Source organism: Triturus cristatus, chromosome 9 (genome assembly GCF_964204655.1).
Source record: "Triturus cristatus chromosome 9, aTriCri1.1, whole genome shotgun sequence".
NCBI classification, from domain to species: domain Eukaryota; kingdom Metazoa; phylum Chordata; class Amphibia; order Caudata; family Salamandridae; genus Triturus; species Triturus cristatus.
This window is the reverse complement of record NC_140592.1, coordinates 88755191-88776229: the sequence shown is the minus strand read 5'-3', so window position 1 is coordinate 88776229 and position 21039 is coordinate 88755191. Positions and strand designations below refer to the sequence as shown.

Below are 21039 nucleotides of genomic sequence, written 5' to 3'. Positions count from 1 at the left end.
TCATCCTAAAGAAATGAGTAATTCATGCTATCCTGTTAGTATCTGAAGTCTAAAAAAAAGCATCTCTTTCCACCAATTACCTTTCTCATCAGGAGTGGTAGCTTTATGTGTTTTACTCTACATAAACTGTTTCATCAAGGAGGACAAATTAAGCAAAATAATACACATTTTTATTTGGAACGCAATTAATTAAGAAAGACGGGAGACCACTATTCCCCAAATTAAATGTTAAGCATCATTCGCTGTTTTTTTTATACTCCAAATTAATTTGCGCAGTAGCACCTAGAAGCACCCCTTCTCTGACCTCAAGCAGAATTTGTATTCCGTTGGTGAAAACGATGAGCATTTTTGGAGTGTGCAGCTTGCTTACCATGATGTGCTGTCTGCTGCTGAATGCATTTACTTGAAGGATATTAACGGAGACAATCGTTGTCATCGTTATGGGGAAAGTGGAGAAGTTGTTGTGTCTACCTTTGCAAGTGCTGCCTGCCCCGTCTCACAGACTTCCTGTTTCTCTCTCTCAGACGAGACATCCCGGTCACTGGCCGAGCAGTGTTGCACAGAGTGCCTGCAGCCAAGAAGAAGCGGGGAGACCTGCCTTGTGCAGTCAGTGTAGAAGAGGCACCGAGGTCACTGGCCACGCAGTGTTGTACTGTGGAGACTGACATGGTGTCTGCACTTGGTGACGCACGTGTGGGAGAGCTGCCTGCCGTGTAGATAGTGTGTGCTATGCAGCGGGCTTGAGACCACTGCCACCACAGTCTCCATCTCAAGCCAGGCACCCAGAGTCACTGACCATGCAGTGTTGTACTGTGTGTAGACAAACACTGTGACAGCAAGAGGGGTCCTCAGCCAAGCACGATGGGAAAAAATGCCTGCCATGTAGTGCTATATGGGTATTAGGGTCATTCTCGACATTGCTAAGTTAGCATGAGCTCTGCTGCCATGATGCTTCTTTTGCGAACGTGACTACATGCTTTTATTTCACAAGACTCTGTTTGTGCCTTTCACATGAGAACGGTCTGCTTTCTGCGTTCTCTGCCACTCCTGGAGTTTAGTCTGAACACGATGTGCAATGTCCATAAACATGCCCCTTGTTATTCTGTTCTGGTCAGTCCGTAGCACCTAGACAAAACATGTTAAACACAGCTGCAATGCTGAAGAATCGTGCTTTGATATTACGGGGATGCATGTGGTTCACACACACTTGGAGGGAAACCTTTCCTTGGAGAGGAGCTATGCTGTTCCTATGATGTAAAGCTACCATCTAGGCTTTAAGGTATGGGGTCTGCTGACAAAGCCCGAGATCTTCCTTTATGTAATAAACTTCAACTTACCAAGGGGAGGGTGGTTAGGTCTTATCGTTTTTTTCCACTGTCGGTATAAAATGACAACCCCCTTTGTATTCTATGGTATTGCAACAATGCTAACTGTATTAAGTTTATGCATTTTGCTGCTAGTATTGGCTCGTATACGGCATCATAAAGCACCATAGTTAAAATAAACATTTTGACCTATACAGTGACTCTGACAATCCTTATTGTGGACAAATATGAGCGAGTGAGCGAAAGGGAATGTCTTGCTGCCGCGATTCCCGAGAGAGTCAGGAGTGTTATGTTCTGGGTTGTCTAATCATTTGTAGCTTCGTGATTATAGGAGAACGAATGAGACACTATAGCTAGTCGGATTTGGGATTTTGGGCACTAAGGTGGTAGGAAGGTACAACCCCTATACACCGAGGTCCTGTTTTCCTGCGCATAGTTCTTTCTATGTGCAGAAGCCCCGCAAGAGTAGATAGTGTTTAGGACCATGCAGCTGAGCCTAAAACCATTGGCACCAGGCTCCCTCTCAGGAGAGGCACCGGGGGTCACGGGCCATGCAGTGCTATACTTTGCGCAGACGGTTATAAAGTGCCTGCACGTGGGACCTTCAGGCAAATCAAGAGGGGGAGAACTGCCTACCACCTAGGTAATGTGCATATGCATCTGGCCCGGGACCACTGCCGCCACAGTCTAACTGCAGAGGCCAAGTTTTTTTCAGAATGAACAGTGAACCACATCCTCAGGCACAGCACACTGATCAGGGCCAGACTGGGAAGCAAAATCAGCCCAGGATAAAAATGTTCAACCCAGTACCACAGTTTAGGAGGCTGTGACCTGATTGAGGGTAGGGGGGCGTGATTGGGTCATTAGTATAATGATCCTCTGAAAGGAGTCTCCTAGCCTGCAGCCCACTGGTGAAATGCCAGAGTGGCAGAAAGGTCAGTCCCGCCTGACCCTGGCAGTGCTTCATCAGAAAAAAGTGAACATTAATAAACCGAATGGCCATTGTGTCGACAGTATCAGTCGAGTCAAGAATTGGGGATATATTTCCTAATTATTGAAGCCGGCCAAAAGACAATGCTTTAGTTCTGCTAGTTAAAAACAATGATGTTCTGATTGGGCCAAAGCACAAGGCAATGTACTGCCAATAGTTAATTAAAGCCAGCATCGTCTTTAAACTAGGAGTTGCTGACAGAGCCAGTAAAATATCAGTCAGTTAGCAACTTACTCTACCTACAGTTTTAATGTCCAATAACAAAAGGTAACTAAGGGAAGGCACATTACATTTTGTAAAACAGTCCTCCATAAATGAGAAGCATGCCAGGTACCTTAGGAGTCATTATCAGTATTGACCCGCAGTATCCCATCACAATCTGTGTACCCAACCAGAATCTATACAGATAAATAACCAATGAGAGTCTGTCCTTGTGCCAGTTCTAATGCAATACCTGGCAGGGACATTACTCCTCTCCTGCTTATGGTCCACAGGAAATGAGAAGTTAAATGCCGGGAGAAGTGGCTCATTTGGGGCCTGGATGATTACAGAACGCATCCTCTCTTCTCATGCCTTTTCCTCTATAGCTCGATTACGAACTTCCCTGCTTTGATTAGCCTTTCATGATTCTCGAACAGCAACCTTCCTGGCACTGCTGAACTCCAGTAACTACTTGGATCTGCGGGTCACTAGTTCGAATCATGACAATGTCAACTTTTCAACTTTCCGAGGTTGGTAAACTGAGGATCTAATATCGGTAGCAACTGTTACCTGTAGCGCTTAGAATAATGGATTAAAGACATATACATTGACAATGCCAAAAGCTCGGGCATATCTGAGACCTATTGGCTTTCCCAATGCTTGCTTGTTTGTTTTTTAACACAAAGGGGCAGACTGCCTGTTTTGGACCTCAGGCCTAGGAGCGATGGCCTAATGGAGTGGGCAGTGAAATACATATCAATGGTGTTGCACATACATTGCAACTGGGGCCAAAGAGTGTGATGTCTTCATTAAACCCCAATTATGGCTGTTTTATTATCCTTCCTTGCTTGCACTAGAGCACAGTGCACCGGTCATGTACCAGTGTTACTTTGGGCCTTGGACAAATGGACAAAGAGAGGACACAAATGAAGCAGAGGAAACACCTCAGCTTAGGCCTCAGAGAAATTGCAATGTGGTATAGGGCAAGATGGAAGCCCATTTTTTAACAGGCGGCAGAGGAGACTGCCCTCCTCCCAGGGCGGTAGCTCTCATTAGTGAAGCAGGTGCAGTGGCACTGGGGTCCAGGAGTTTGAGGGGTCCACTGCATCACAGTTATGACTGTCTTACTTAACAAAAGAGGCATGGAGGCTCATTATCCTTGCTAGAATTAGGGCTGATGGCACCCTTGCTGTAACGAGGCGGGCAACATGTGGGGGCTCATTTCAAGCCTGTTTTGAGATTAGAGTGATGCCACGTGTGGGGAAGGAGGGGGCGAGAAGCAGAGGAGATAGATACTCAATGACGCAGATGGCATTAGTCCAGCAGGTGCAATTGCACTAGGTAGGAGTAGTGTGAGGGGCTCAAATCACCCAAATTATAGGAACTAGTGTGTTATTGTCAATTTCTGTTTTTGTTTTATCTATTTACTTTTTTCCATTTATTGTTGATTATGAGTTACAAAAAAAAGAACCCCTGAAAATGATCTCATAAGCCCCACCCCTTCTGCTCCACCAAGTCTTGCCATGAAGTCTTAGCAGGGGCGCAACTTCAAAACATTTTGCTTAGGGGGGGAGGGTCTCAGAGCAAAGAGTTTTGATGACCACTGGAACATACCCACACACATCTATGCAGACACAGATCAATACACCAGCAAACTGACACACACACACCAGCACACACGAAAGGTACCCACAAGCCTGTGTGACTATGTATGTGCACACCAGACCTCAGGCATTAACAAGCTTCAAAGTCTTCGGGCTGTAATGAGCCTTGAATGACCCCAAACAGTAATAAGCCTTATTTTCCTTAGGCAGTAAAGAACATCTATGGCCCCAGACAATAAAGAACTAGTCACTACAGGTAGCAGTGAGCATTAATGGTCCCAGACTGGACTGAGTCGCAATGGGTCAAGACAGGAACAAACTTCAATGGAAGCAGGCAAAAACAGCCATCATTGGCCCTAGCCTTTACCGAGCTTCTATTGCTCAAGGCAGCAACACGTCTCTAGGGAGCCAAGCATTAATTATTGGACACTTATTCATAAACGTGGTAAGCCTAAGACTGAATGTTCCTCATATAGGCCAATATCATTGCTTAATGCGGAAGCCAAAATCCTAGCAAAAATACTGGCCACCCGTTTACTACAAGTCATAACCAAATTAGTACACCCGGAGCAATCTGCCTACACGCCAGCTAGAAATACCTCACTTAACTTGCGACGATTACATGGAGTACTAGACCGAGCAAATACAATAAGGGAGGATGCGGTGGTGGTATCCCTTTATGCAGCCATGGCGTTTGACACAATTGAATGGCCTATATGTTTTCAGGGTTAAAGAAATTGGGATTTGGCACGGGCTTTTTGAAATGGATTCAGCTTTTATATAAGGATCCACTGGCCTAAATAGTAGTTAACAATCGTAAGTCCCCAATATTTCCGTTGGGAGGGGCACCACGCAAGGTTGCCTTCTCTCCCCGCTGCTTTTTGCCCTTATGCTGGAGCCATATTTGGGAGATATTCTGGAAATAGCATAAACTGGTCCAAATCAGTTATTTATGGGTGGCCTGGGAGATGGAGAACCACGCCTCCGCTCTCACCTGAGGTCTGCTGACTCCTGGCTCCTGGCCCCTCCTTCCCATGAGGCCGTGCAGACGAACGTGCAAGGTGGACGCAGGTGGACGCGGCGGTTAATGGCGGACGGCATCGGCAACGACAGCGTGAAGACTCGGCATCCAGATCCCTTTTCATAACCGCGACAGCGACCGCGACCACTATTGAGTGTGATGCTTGATGTTAGACGCTCGTTTTCAGCTTCATAACGACGACGACGACGACAACTATTACAAACTCTGGGCTTCGTGGCTGGCAGTGATGCTGCGAGGCGATGCGACGCTGTGAGTGAGGCAGCAGGTTATCCAGCCGAGTGCATTCCAGCGTTGTTGCTCCTCTCAGCTGTTGCAGGCTCTTCTCTACCTGGGGGCTTTACAACGTTCTAAGCTGTCTCTTTCAGGTGGATATTTCCTATGGCAGCAGCACGCAGTGAGTTGGTCATGCACTGATTACTCCCGATTATTTCTGCTTCTGATCTATTATCTCGTCGGTTCGTGGCTTGTGGCTTCTGGCTTGCTGTTGGGAAGTAACTCTGTTGAGGGAAGGCGTTATCCTCATTGTTCTATTTTTGGATTCTCAGACTCTGGGGGGTCTTCACTTTCAGGAGAAGGAGAGGAGATCGGAAAGAGCGGATCCCTAACTTTATTTGCACTCTATTTGGTTTCTGTTCCTGAAATTCCCTTTTTTTTTTTTTTTGCTCTGTTTTGTTCAATATGGGCAAATTGCTTAATACACGTAAGGCCAAAGTTCTCCGTCTTCAGGCTAGAGAAGCCAAAAATGCAGCCAAATTATTGAGCAAAAACACTGTTAATAGTGCCAGTCCGGATGCAGCTGAGGGAGATGCAAGAGTAAGGGTCAACAGTTCTGAGAGTTCAGAGGAATTGGAGATATCTCTGGGCGAATCCCTAACTCTGGACGCAGAGCCCCCGCATAGCGCAGAGGCGGCTCCTTTAACTCCCATTCCAGACCAGTCATCTAAGCAAGACAGAGCCATGGATGCGTTGAAGGGGACCAAATCATTTCCTCTTTTCGACAAAAAAAATCCAGTGTTCTCTTTAGATTCTGCATTCCAAACTTCCTCTTCTCATTCCTCAGATCCTCCAAATAAGCCCAATCCTTCCGTACTCTCAACATTTTCATCATCATTATTAAAAGAGAAAGAGAACTCCTTGACGCACCTTCATAAAGAGAGTCTTTCAGAGGCTTTCTCCCTGGAAAGTACGGCCACAGCTCCATCAGTGATCGACAAACCGCGAGACACTCCTGCCCATTCTGTTAGTGTGAGTCCTCCCGGCTCTTCAAGTCCCTTGCTAGATCTCGACACCAAGACTGTAGGGGAGATCCAGATGTCAGTTAAAGACATGTTAAATTTGATTCTTGATGAAGTTCGAGAATTAAAGAGGGCTCAAAGGGCAGAGCTAGCTTCAATTAATCAACGGCTGGAGAAAATGGAGGCTCTCTTCTCTACATTTCCGGTTCGTCTCCAAGAGGCCGAAACCCGTATTTCAAGTTTGGAGGATCAGATGATGGAGGTTAAAAAAGATGTTAAACATCTTTCTGTGTGCACTCGTTCATTTGAACACAAATTGGACGATTTGGAAAACTATAATCGCAGATCGAACCTTCGGATAGTTGGGGTTCCAGAAGGTCTTGAAGGCTCCAATACGGTGCAATGGGCAACATCCTTTTTAAAATCTAAAGTGATCCCCGACTATGAAGGTGATTTAACTATTACACGTGCTCACCGTGTTCCTGCTCAGCCCTTCCCAAATTCCTCCCTTCCTCGAACATTGCTACTAAATTTTTCGGATATCCGGGTCAAAGAGACTATCCTTTCAACGGCAATTCAGAAAAGACAATTTTTTGTTACCGAGACTGTTAAATGCCGTATCTTTTCAGATATGTCTGCCTCCGCTGCCCGGAGAAGAAAGGAGTTTGTTCAAATTTTGGGACTGTTTAAAGCTAAAGGGGCTCAAGCGACGATAGCTCAGCAGTCCAAGCTTAAAGTGTTAGTCAAGGGCAAATTCTTTATGATTTCCGATATATCAGCGGCACAGGATCTCCTTAAGGAGATTTCATCCTCATAATTTAAGGCTTTCTTCCCCTTTTTTTTTTTTTCCTATCTTAGAAATGGCCCGGGGTCAGGGGGCGGTCAGTGGAGTCTGTGGGAGTCCGCAACTCAGGTAGCCTAGGGGGTGTCAACAGGTCGCCCCAATGGAGTGGGTTAGGATCTTTTGGTCAGCGTGGGGGGAGGTAGCTAGGCCATTGGAGGGTGGGGGTCGGGTGGGTGGGGGGGGTGGTGGTGTTGGGGTTGTTTGGGTTGTGGGTGGTGGTGGGTGGCTCGAAACAAAAAGGAAACTGATGGTGTCTGACTATTTTTCTTCATTTTTCTCATTTGTTAACATGTATTCATTGTATTCAGGGGGCAAGAGCGGTTCGGTGATAATTCTCTTTAGTCAATTTAATTCTGATCTCAATGTCTAACAAGGATAGTTTGAAGTTGCTTTCTCTTAATGTTAATGGCTTAAACAATATTAAGAAAAAGCGCGCTATGGAAGTTTGGTTAAAGGCTGAGAATCCCTCCGTTATTTTGTTACAGGAGACTCATATTCCTTCTTCCAAGCTAGATGGGTTTTCAATGCTCAAATCCTGGGCTTCGTTTCGGTGTTTCGCATCATGCGATGTATCTCAGCGAGGGGTGGCAATATTCTTGAATAAGAACCTTTGTGCTGATATCATTCAATCACAACAGGGAGGCTCAGGACGTTGGTGCTGGGTCTCATGCAGAGTCAAAACCAGGCAGAGACCTTTTATCTTTGTATGTTGCTATGGACCTCTAACAGACGATGCTAGTTTGTATGAAGACTTGTTCCAATCTCTTTTGATGGTCTCAGGTGATATTGTGATTGGTGGGGATTTTAATGTGTTAATGGACCCGCATTTGGATACATCATCTCAATCATCCAAACAACTTAAACCGAAAGTCTTTCAAACCATTTCACATTATATCAAACTATTCGATCTTTCTGATCACTGGCGGGTTGATAATCCCTCTAAAAGAGATTATACCTGCTGGTCGGGTAGATTCAAATCCTCATCCCGTATTGATTTTTTTATAGCTTCACGTAACCTTAAGCTTGGCTTTTTCAATACGGTGTTCAACGTATTCTCAGACCATGCTATGCTTATTAGGGAGTTCATTTTTGGGGATATTAGAAGATCCCCCAAAAGATGGGTCCTCAATAGAGCTCATCTTAATGACAATAAATGGGTCTCTGAATTAAAAAACAAGATTAAAGACTTTATAATTCTTAATATGGGCACTGCTCCCATAAGTATTATCTGGGATGCCCTAAAGGCCTTTATTCGCGGAATCATCATAGGGAAAGATGCGGCCATTTCAACTGTATCCAGGGCTCAAATCAAACTACTGGAATCCCGTATACATACACTTAGCGTTCAAAGGCAACAAAATCCCTCACGATCGGTTAAAGAACAATTAAATGAAGCTAAACAAAAATACACCACTTTTTTATATAAGCAGGGCGAGGCTTTTTTTCGTACTCAATATCAAAAAATATATGAAGAAAGTAATTTCACTGGGAGATTCTTGGCCTGGCAGGCCAAGGAACAAGCAGCATCTAATTTAATTCAGGAGTTAAAATGCCCGGTCTCGCATCAATCTACAATCGATCCAGATAAAATAGGTGCGATAATGCATTGCCATTATCAAAATATATATTCTCATCAGCTTAAATTCAATCAGTCTAAATTAAACTCCTTTTTACGGCAGGCTGAGATCCCTTCTCTTTCCCATTCCGAAGAATTAACCATGGCAGATGGATTTTCTTTGGAAGAGATAGAGGCGGTGGTAAAAGATCTTCCATCAGGGAAAGCCGCTGGTCCGGATGGACTACCCGCAGAGTTTAAGGTTTTTTTTCCCTCTTTTTCTAATTTGTTTCTACTTTTGCTTAACTCCATGTTGTCTGGCGCCTCAATTCCTGACTCTTTCCGCGAGGGCACTGTGGTCAGCTTTTTGAAGAAGGGGAAAGATGCCACCGATCCTAACTCCTATCGTCCCATTACTCTTTTAAATTCGGATTACAAGATCGTCACTAAATTATTGGCTATTCGATGTAACCGAATTTCTTCTGATCTGATTCATAAAGACCAAAACGGTTTTATTACCGGTAGACAGCTTATGACTAACACTCACTATCTGGCAGAAGCTTTAGATTACTTGGAGACACGGAGGATTCCTGCACTTATTTTGTTATTTGATGCAGAAAAAGCTTTTGATTTGGTGGTTTGGGAGACACTTTTTATTATTTTGCAGCACTTTCATATTCCATGTAACGTTATTAACTTCATTCGTAATCTTTATTCGGGTGCTAAAGCTAATATTATTAATTCACATTCGGTTGGATCTGTTTCAGTTAATCGTGGAACCCGCCAGGGGTGTCCCTTATCACCGATTCTTTTTGCTTTTTTTATCGAACCCCTCGCAATAGCCATTCGTAAGTCTGCAGAGATCTCACCCCCAATTCCATCTATGTCAAAGATAAAACTCTATGCTGACGATATGTTACTCATTAAATCCGATTTGCAGTCTCAAGCTCAGGCATTTCAGATTTTTGAGCAATTTGAGTCTTTTGGGGGCTACCGGATCAATAAAAAAAAGACCGAAATATTGATTTGTGGCAATCATATTCCAGAATTATATCCCGATTTACGTGGCTGTATACATAATAAACCTAAAAGATATCTGGGGGTGTTTTTTTCCTCTTCAGTTACAGATCTTTTCGGTTTGAATTTTGTTCCCCTCCTTCAAAGGGTTCGCTCGATGCTAACTCGCTGGAATAAATTACCTTTATCATTACTGGGTAGAGTCGCCCTGATTAAAATGTCTATTTTACCATTATTTAACTTCCTGTTTTCAACAATTCCGTGTTTTCTCCCAGGGTCTTTTTTCTCGAAAATAGAATCATTATTTTCAAGCTTTCTCTGGTCACATAAAAAGCCCCGGATTGCGATGACTACTCTTTATGATGGTTTAGATAATGGTGGTCTAGCACTTCCAAACATTAGAGATTATTATTTTGCCTATTTTGCTCAGTACTTAACTCGTTTCAAGGTCCCTACTCCGAACCCAAATGACTATATTAGTTTTTTCTTCGATTTAATTTTTTCAGAGAGTCAAATATCCTCCCCTCTTCAAATACCTAAATCCCCAAAATTGGTTAGGTATAAAATAATAGCTTGGTTTTTCATGAAGCGTTCGGCCATGATTAGTAGATATTCTATCTCTTTTTTTAATACCTCCTCTTTGCTGATTAATTTACTCTCCTCAAGAGGGCTGGGGGTAAGCTCGCATTTAATGTGCTATTGGACTAAGGCCGGCTTTAGCAAAGTGGGCGATTTTTTACATCATTCCAGGTGGTTAACTCCGCCCGAGATGCGCCTACCACTTTTAGGAAATTTTTTGTTAGCCGGGTCTTATAATATAATTTATAAACTTTTGCAGCCATTTGCTCCCACCTCCTTTACTCAGATCTCCCCTTTTAACAACGATCTTTTTTTCAATAGTACTTTAATAAGGAAACCTGGTGAGTGGAAACGTCATCTTGCCCAGATTAAACTAGACGATTTAGGATCCAAAGCAGTTAAAAAATGGTGGGAACATGAAAAACAGGTTTTATCTTTAACGACGTGGCGGACTATTAATAAATATAATTTTTCCACATTACGGGGAGCCAATTGGCGCAGAATGATATTTTTTGGGAAATGGCTCCTCTATTATACCCCGGCGGTAATTGCCAAAATGTTTAGTAATTATATACCGATCTGCTTTCGTTGTCAAAGTTTCGCCCCCGCCAACTGGACACATGTCATAGTTGAATGTTGTATGGTCAAAGAGTTCTGGGTAGATATTTTTGCTTTTTTATCTTCTATTTTTCATATCCAGATATCTATAAATTCCATTTTGATGCTTCATGGCTTTGATCAGAATCTTAATCTCTCTGTCTCACTTGCTAAACTTCTATTCATCTGCATGGCAGTGGCCAGATCATTGCTACTTCAGAATTGGCGATCAACCCAGACACCATCTTTTTATGAATGGCTACATAAAATGCGCAGAGTTAAGATTAGTGAGCGCAACTATGCGGCGAGGATTGGAGGGGGGAGAAAATTTGAAAAAATTTGGGGCAACTTTTTTTGACTCTCTTTGCATTAAGGTTATTTCTAGAATTGTTTTTGTTATTTTAGAAGGATCTTGGTTCATTGTATCTGAGATGTTCTGGTTTTCGTAACTTTATATTTTTTCTGTATTATACTTGAATGTTGTATGACACCTTTCAGTTTCAATAAAAATTTATATAAAAAAAAAAAAAAAAGTTATTTATGTTCTCAACAGTAAATTCCCCTCCTTACTCAAGGGTTTCATTATCACTGAAGCAGCAACAGGATTCAAATATCGGTGATTCATGTTTCTAAGGACCCAGCCCATTTCTATGATCGCAACCTCTTGCCCCGCTGCAAAGACTTAGACGTGATGTCATACACTGGAAGTCTCTCCCGTTGTCCTGCTGGGGCGTGCAGCATTATTTAAAATGATGTCCCTACCACGCTTTTTATATGTGTCGCAAAACACACCTCACCCTGTAGGGCAGATTACTATAAATCTTTAGAAAGCACCCAAAGAGAGCTCTTGTGGGAGGGAAAGCCACCCAGAATATCCATTTAGAAGCTTACACAAGGGTGGTAGGACAGGGGAATTGGCCTTCCAGATAGTAAAAGATGCTACTAGGCGGCGCAACTCGCCGCAATTAATCAATGTATGTATAGACCACAAGGGGACCCTTGATATCAAATGGACAGGTGGCTGCGTCCAAGGGGGGAGCGTCACGGGGGCGCTATATGTTAGCCCCACCAAGCTGAAACTGTCGGGCCCCACACCGCATGCGGTCCAGGTTTGGGGGTGGCGATGAGAAGCCTGGGCTGGGAGGGCAGGGTTACACAGGCCAACCCTCTCTTGGACGCGGAGCGACTGGGCAGCTTGAGACACACCAAAGGCTTCGACCAATGGGACTTAATCAGGATTTCCAAAGTTGGAGACTTAATGGAGGGCAGGAGGGATAGTCACTTTCGCCCAACTGCAAACTGAGTACAACCTTGCAAATACTGAGTACTTTAGGTACATTCAGATCAGGCAGGCACTACAAGCTGTTATAGCGAAGGGTGAGACGCTGCTAGAGTCCTCCCCATTAGAAGACAGGATTCTGGACGAATATATGCGGGAAAGTCTATTTCACTGACTTATAAGAAACTAATTAATATGTCTGACCCCCTCCTCAGGCTCCGAGCCAGGTGGGAGCACGATGTAGCGGGATTGGAGGATGAGGAATGGATTGAGGCACTTGCCTCCCCCAAGGAGGCTATCTCCTCTAGGCTTAGACTTGTACAATTGAAAATACTTCACAGAACGTACCTTGCCGGCCGGCGCTGGTAAAGATGGGCTTTAGATCTGAGGCAGAATGCATGAGGGGATGTGGGCAGGAGGGAACTTTCGTACATACACTTTGGGAATGTAGGGGTATACAGAAGTATTGGTCTGCAGTGATGAACTGCATGGAGGAAGTGATGGGTTACAAGACTGACTGAAGTATAAAGTTGTGTCTCCTGAATATATGGGGCCCTACAGAACTAAACAGCAAAGAAAAGATATGGGTGACACTTGGTATGATAATTGCTAAATGGAACATTGCTAAATTGTGAAGAGCGCTGGAAACACAGACACTTACAGCGTGGGGGAAGTACGTGGATTGGTGCATGTTGACAGAGAGGACAGTGTACAGCTCTAGAGGGTGTCCTAAAAAATGGTTGCAGATTTGGGAAAAATGGAACGGGTATAGGGCAGGCATATGTGAGCCCCTGCAGATTAGCCGAAGACAAGATTCGGGGTAGTTTAATTGTAATTTGGGTCTAGCTAATATTGTCATGGCATTGAAATGATTCAACGTCTGTGGTACGATTTCAAGCCAGTGATCCAACCTCGGTCGCCAATGTTTGTAAAGTGTGTACATTGTATAAGATTGTCATTATTAAAAAGAATTAAAAAAAAAAAATGATTGGACACTCCACATCAAAGATTATTATTATAACCGAAGAGTAGTGAATCAAATTGAACATGTTCTTGATACCCATCATCTATTCAACATTTGTGAATCATGATTGCAGTTATAAGGTCACCTGTAATGATAAAAGTCATTAGGATGCTGTTTAGAAAAAACTGAGGGCAAACTTCCATGTGGGTGCTTTATCAGCCTTCTGGGACGTACACATTTACTGACTTCCAAGAAAAAAATGTGATTTTTCTAGCAACAGGATCTGGCCACACTTAGAGGCACTACCATGTTGTGATTTGTGTTATAATAAAAGGATGAAACAGTTAGGCACCAAAGACCTTAGGAAAATATGGGATGCATGTCATCTGCCACACATTAAACTGGTAGCCCATGACTGACGATTTCTCCTTGACTTCTCACATTAGCACTGGTTAAATCACATTATAGTCATATTGATAAATTACAGTGTACATATTAATTAATTTGCCTTACTGCACATTTTTATTAACCACAGGCTTCGTCGCTCATTTGTCATTTAATGATTGTTCATACGTCTATTGGAATTGATGTGCAGTCTGGCATATACACAGTGCTTAATGTGTGCCGGTGCTTAGCACCGGCACTTACTTACCAGGGCCAGGTCTACACGCATCTGCTGCGCACGTCACATATTGCATTGATGATATTGATGTATTTAATTAACCTCCCTACTAGACTCGGCGCAGCTGCAGAGTGTTGTTCTCCTCTCCTCAGTGAGTCACGGTTAAGAGTGTTGCGGCTGTGAGACTGAGCCTGCCCTGAGCCAAGAGGAGATTCATATGATAACACGAACCTTAGTTCAGTGTTGCCAGTGGGCGGGACACTGTTTAGGGCTGGATTTTGGTTCTGCGGGGGTATGGGCTGTGCAGCAGATTGTTTTCAGATTGCCACGCCCCAGCATACCCGCGCAGCTCACCACGAGTCACCTTTAAGTCAGCCCGACGACGACGTTGAGGGCAGCAGGCAGCAACCAGTACTGGTAACAAGCAGCACCAGGCCAAATCGGTTAAAAAGGCAGTGCAGTGTGTCCCAGCTGCCCGGCCCACCGCGAGTAACAGAAAGTTAACTACTAAGTAGTAGCCAACTAGCCATGCCAATAAAATGCCATGCCAAACCAACGCTGCATTTCTTTTGTTTTGGGCGTGGTGGCGTGACGGTCTTGAGATCACTATGGTGGTAGTTTGCCTCCGGCTCCACAAGATTCGATGATTCACTGACTGCCTGGCCTAGTAGCCGCCCGCCGTACACTTATATCTCAATAGGGCCTGCCGGGGTTAAGTTAAAGCCAAGGCCTACCCGCCCAGCCCCTGACTTGTCAAAACACGGTGCGTGCCTTGCACGAATTAGGTCCCCTGACTAAACGCAGTTTCTCAGGTGCGGTCTCTTACTCTCACGAACAAACAGCTGGGTACCGGGCATGCTCCCAGTAACCCCTTGCGTAAAAGAGAGGCAAGCGTCATTCCCTCTTCCATCAGGGTACAATTATGTATGCAAATTACTTGCTCACAGAAGGTCATAAACTAATGGTCCAGTTCAGTAAAATAAAACGCTGTATATAAACGATTATGAGGCGTGAACAATCTTGACTTGAATGAGTAAATCCAGTGCATGGTATGCGCTCCAAAGCAATTTATTTCAAGAGGAGATTGGGCTCACTCGCCCACATGCTTGGCGGTATCTATACCAGTCCTCCTGACCGGCCCTTTTCTAGATTTAGTCAGGCTTTAAAGTTGAAACCATGTGCACGCACGGGTCGGAAATTACAGTCTCGTACCCACGTGCGGCCGATGCTTGGTAGCAAATGAATCGTGATTGAGGGGGAGTTTATCTTCCTTCTCTCCTATGCCAGCTTTATTTCCACAATTAAAAAGCAGCAATAGAGAAGAGAGGACAGGTCTAAATGGCACTGTCCTCTCATAAACAGACACCGCTGTACATTAAAAAAATCTATCAAATTAAAGGAAATGCTTTCTTTTTTTGTTTTTCAAACAATTTTAAACCAATTGAGTTATTTGTACTACATTGTATTTCTGCATGCTGGACAGCGGTAGAATATATACTAATTTCACCACAGCGACTTGAGCAGGGGAAATACCACTGTAAATGTTCACCAGTTATCCTTCGGATTTTGTGCTGACTTTCCGAATCTAGAGCTCTGGGCCCTCTCACCAGCGAGGAAGGATGGGTGGGGAGGAGGGGGATATATGTTTGTTTTGGGGGGGGGGGGGGGGGGGGGGGAGGATAGGGGGCGGGTAGTTCGGATTATTTTCTATTGTCTGCCAAGCAGTACCTCTTTTGATTTCAAGCTGCCCACATCTTTTTATATCTTAACAAGGCCTATTAAAGGCCAGTTTGGCTCCCACGTGTAACATGGACGCCTCCTTAATGAAGTTCAAGGCTGCATTGTCTTCAATCCACCTCATGCCTTTTTCATCCACCACCAGACACTCACTGCCCCTTTATCTCACCCCTGAAGTCTTTTTTTCAGGAATAGAAGTAGGGCTTCTAAAAAGTCGTTTCATAATAAAGCTGCATATATTTGCTTTTTTTTTTTTACCGTTTGAAGCCCTGGTGAACCCAGTTGTTTAATGTTATGCCATAAAAAGAGTATTCATTGGGGGTTTGCACAGTTGATTCTATTTTGTCACCATTTGCACTGATGGGACAAAACAAAGGGAGCCACTTGGAAGGGTGTTCCAGGGGTTGCAGTCATCGGTCACCAGCCAAGAACACTAGAGATGGAGAATGAAAATCCCAGCTCTTATTACCTTGGATAGTACATCAAAGAGCAATGGCAATATTTTCCATACGAGAACGCCTGTTTTTCTCTATCACATATAAGGTGTTGTGCAAAGGAAAGTGCTAGGTTACCAGACTGATTTTCTCTAATAGCATATATAGGGGTGAAGGGAAATGCTATATTCCTAAAAAAAGCACACATACATAATGTTGCAAATGTTTTTGTTCAGTCACCTAATCAAGTATGCAATATAAGGGGAAAAGGGGATTGCAGCCTGTCCTATCAAAACCTTACAATGAGGAATGCTCCTTTGCTGATATTCAGATCGGGTATTACATCCGACATTTAGCAGTCAGTGACAGATGAGGATGTGGGTGGAGCTAACAGCGTAAGTGGGTGGAGCCAGTGGAGGAAATGGGTGGACCCGGAGAAAAGTGGGTGTGGCCTCCAACAAACATTTGAACACCTGCACTTTATATTTTACAAATTAAGCACTGCATATACATCTTTTCAGAGGACCCTTTTCTCAGTCCTCTTTGATCCTCTAAATGTAATAAATTAATTCCCTTTCTTAGTCCAATTTTCAGTCTTTGCATTTTGTCAGCAGTCATAACAAATCTGACATTCTGAACTGTCTGCTCATCTGGAGCCAGTTACAGGACACATTTTCTTAGCCAATGCTCTTTCATTCTTTACAGAGAACATTTAGCACTTACTTAATCTTGTTGGAGTTTTTCTGTGGTCGTTTTCCTCCTCTAATTCCTTCTTCACAGGTTTTTGCCATCTGTTTTTAACTTGATCAATCAGTAATTGAAATTCATTTTTGTGCTTTTGCCCTGGAAAAGAACGCAAGACAATGTAAACGAGCCTCTCCACAGGAATGTTTTTAATATGCTCTCCATTGTTAACACCATTCACATCATCTTCAGAAGGAACAACATAAAGAGGCGCCACATTCTACAGAAATAATTGGAGATACATAAAACAGTGTCTGTAAGTACAACTGTTGCAAAAAAATATTAAGAAAAACGACAGCATTCTGACAAATTCTGAACCCAGAATCCAGTTTTAAAGTATATATATTAATGCATCTATAAATGAATCATAACAAGATGCCACGTTAGCGGTCTTCCTGAGTCTTCGACCCGTCACTGGACACACCAGATGTAATTCAATTTCCCTTCCAGCAGAGGGCAGTAGGGGTGTGCAGAGCTCACTGCAACTCCTAAACTACCTCCAAACTGTCTACTTGATTACCTGCCCCAGCATAGATAAGGAAGCAGGGTAAATGTCTTTACCCCAGCCCTCTCTTTCTATGTCACCAGACTGACATACTGCAGAAAGTGCAAACAAAAAGGGGCAAATTTCGAGGCCACAGTATTGCCTAAAAATCAGAGCTTTTTTTTTTTTTTAGAAGTGATCGCTTAGACAAGTAATCAGGGGGCTACAGAGGTGAAGGGCTTCTCTGATAGCAGGCGGAGTTAGCTGCAGGCTCCTGAGACGAATGGTGTGCATCGGGTCAAGGTGGAGTAGTACTGAGCAAGTCCGGTCTGGCGTGCTGAACTAATAGCGGTGGATTCTTCACCGCCCCTTAATATCCCGGAATTACCCTGGAATGGGAGTTTAGTGACCGTGGAGGCATGTGTGCAAGTGCCTGGTGAGTGGCAAGAGAATGGTCCAATAGAAGTACTGTGGCAGATGACTTAGTCCTGAGGAGACCCTGAAACTGTGGAACGTCCCCCAGGATTCTTAAGACACTGCACTTCCTTGCTGGCATTTCGTAAAAACCCGAAGACCTGGTTGTTTTAAGGCCTGAGAAGATATTTCTACCTATGCTTAGCGCCGGGAAACCCAACTGATGTTTATCGCGGCCGCCCAGCCGCCGTAAGGCACCACCCCGAGGATTGAGGAAAGGGGGACATGTGACTCGGTATTTACCGAGTTTGTTGGAGCAGCGCTTGGGAGGATTAAGAGCAGGAGAGTGTCTGTGGGGCCCATCCAGGGTTTGATTTCCTGATTAACAGCAGAGACATTGTGACGATGAAATTGACATGCACTGTATGTCCCAGAATCCATCTGGGGCTGACCACTTACCTGATTGGCCCATTGGAGGGCGTGAAATTGGTCAAAATCTGTACAGCTGCGTGATGCTGACTGAGTTGGTGTGGTACACCAGGAAGAAGGGCGCTGCGCCCGAAACGCGTTGTGATTTGAAACAGCAATTGGACATATTTACTCACAGCATTCATCCTGCTCTTCCCTGAATAAAGATTGGTCACAAATCGGCGCTGGCTCGAGTGCGCTTTCATGCAGAGGGCACCTTGTTTTTTATATATATATATATATATATATATATATATATATATATATATATATATATATATATATATACATATACACACTTTCAGTATTAAGTCATATTGTCATTGCATATGTATTTGATAATATTTATATTAGCAACAGAAACCTTCTAAGCCTAAGTATTATTTTGTATTATGCAATCCAAGTGAAAACTGGCCACGGGGATGTCAGAAGGATGGATTCATTGGGGGTCTCCTCGTATATTTGTAAGAGGGATACCAACGTTTTGAAAGAGACCCATGGTGCACTCTTTTTACATATTTAATACTGGCCCTGGTCCCCGTGGGCATATAGAGTTGTCCTTGTGACAACACACAGGATTCTCTGAGTGACAACAAAGCAGCGGTCATGGCAAAGAGGTAGTGTAAACGTGGAGGGGACGATGGTACCTTCAACTACAGCAGAAAAGAAGGAGGAGAGTGAAGCTGAACAGCGTGATGAATGAAGCTCCTGAGGGAAAGGGCATAGGGTGGGCGGAAAATACATGGATCAAGGACCTCATGAGAAGAGAGTGAGAGGACCCTAATAAAGCAGAGAAGAATAAATGGGGATTATAATTTGAGGCAAAGGGTTGGGGTAATATGTCATAAAATAGGTGCCACCTGCACTCCCAAACAGTAAGGAGTGGGGAGAGAAGGTATTTACAGTCCCATATAGGAAGGCAGAGATGAATGTAGGGGAATGGTTAAAGGGAAAAGACAAGAGGGTGGACAGCAGGCAGATGTGGCTCAGGAGGATGATAAAGGTTTTGTCAGAGCTAGTGCTTAATTTGTAAAAGAATAAGTGCTGGGCCCAAAGCTTTGCTCAGAAGCCCACACCCGGCGGTAATGAATGTTGGCATGCTGAATACCAAGGCTCCGTAGTCTTGATTCCACTTCATGCTTTTTAATCCACCACAAAACACCTCCTGACCCTTTATCTACTTCTTTGCAGGTTCTTTTTCATATCTCCTTTTACCCTTTATCATGTTTTTTCTGCCTTTTTCTCTAATGTTTCCTTCCCCTTGTGTGTTTCTCTCTCTTACTCTGGGTCAAAGTCTGATAAGTAAAAGTAAGTTTTGACCCCTAAAAAGGAGTAACGGTGGGTCCCACCTGCTTCAATTAACCAAAGTTCACAGCATTGAGAGCAAAAATAATGGAACACAGGAGGAAGTACAGGAAGAGGGCGGCAAGGAGCGTGACAAGGAGCAGTAGGAGCCACAGAAGTGGCTTAGACAGCAATAGGAAGAGCAACGGACCTGAGGCAAGGATATCCCACAAGACAAACAGCTGGAGATCAGAGAGCAGGGAAGAAGGTTTGAAGTACGAAGTAGACAGTACCATGAGTAGTGATACAGTAAGATTTTGAAAATTATAATACACAACCCATTTATAGGTAGAGCACACGAAAAGTTTGAAACTTTACACTACACGAGCTAGATAGGGATACATGAAATAGAGACAAGTGTAGTACAAGCATGGTTAAAGTGTGCTTTAAAAACAATGTGTGAAGAAAACATGTGGAATAACTAATACATATAAATGAAGTGGCACTAATGAAAAGTATGCTTATAAATGGAAGTTTGAGATAAAATTAAGTGGCTTAGTAATATGCTGGCACATGCATCAACGTAGGCTTTGTGATTCCTTAATTGCGATTATTAAGGAATCGCAATTAAGGAATTGCAAAAGCCTATGCATGTAGGAATCGCTATAAAAATAGCGATTCCTACACATTCCTTAATTGCGACTCGCAAATTGCAAGTCGCAATTAAGTAAAGCCGTCCCATTAATTCCTATGGGCCTCCAGGCCCATAGGAATGAATTGGAGATTGCATGAGCAATTTGCGAATACCAGTAGGTACTCGCAAATTGCTCATGCAATTTCAAGGGTGCAAGGGTGTCAAAATGACACCCTATTGCACCCCTGAAATTGATCTGTGAACATATGTTGCACACACACATGCCCTAAGGGCATGTGTGTGTGCAACATGAAACTTTGGAAAATGCACAAAAGTGCATTTTTCAAAGTTTTTGCAAATTACCATGAAGTTCAACTTCATGGTAATTTGCTCCCCCTATTAGCGAAATCGCTATTTTTTTTACTTTAATGCATTGCATTCCTTAAATTAAATCGCAATTTAAGTAATCGCAATTTAGAGATTCCTTAAATTGCGATTTTTGCATTTGGGATGATGCATCCCAAATGCAAAAATACCGGTCGCAAAGGGGCAGATTCTGAGAATCTGCCCGTTTGCGACCGGTTTTTCGTTTGATGCATGTGCCTGATGGTGCCTAATGTTAATATGCATAATTTAGAAAAATTTGTGCATAAATATTTAAACAATGACATATAAACTTGGTATTTTAAAGAGTGATATTAGAGATGTTATAGAAAATGAAAAAAATCAAATGAGATTAGAATTTTGAACTCTGAAAAAAATGCATTTATGAGATTACTGCAAAACAGTTGTGGTAGTTGGATATTTTTAACATTAAACAGTTCATGCAATAATATTTGTGAAAGTTTACACATTATATGTGAATTGATTTAAATTCATTACAATTAAGGTAGAGTTAAAACTTATTTCATTTAACTATGCGATGCTAACTTAAAGGCCGCCTTTTCGACATGCTTTTTCACTGGTATTAGCCTTTCCCCTGATT

The 21039-nt window shown here is 43.3% G+C and overlaps 1 protein-coding gene across 3 annotated transcripts in view; it reads right to left on the bottom strand.

Annotated features, from left to right (window-relative positions):
* RAD18 (RAD18 E3 ubiquitin protein ligase) overlaps positions 1-21039 on the bottom strand; it is a 588315-nt gene that overhangs the window by 201067 nt on the left and 366209 nt on the right. For all 3 annotated transcript variants that reach the window (XM_085624487.1, XM_085624486.1, XM_085624485.1), the window contains exon 10: positions 16750-16869. In XM_085624487.1, the coding sequence (XP_085480613.1) occupies positions 16750-16869 (120 nt within the window). The remainder of the gene's footprint in view (positions 1-16749; positions 16870-21039) is intronic.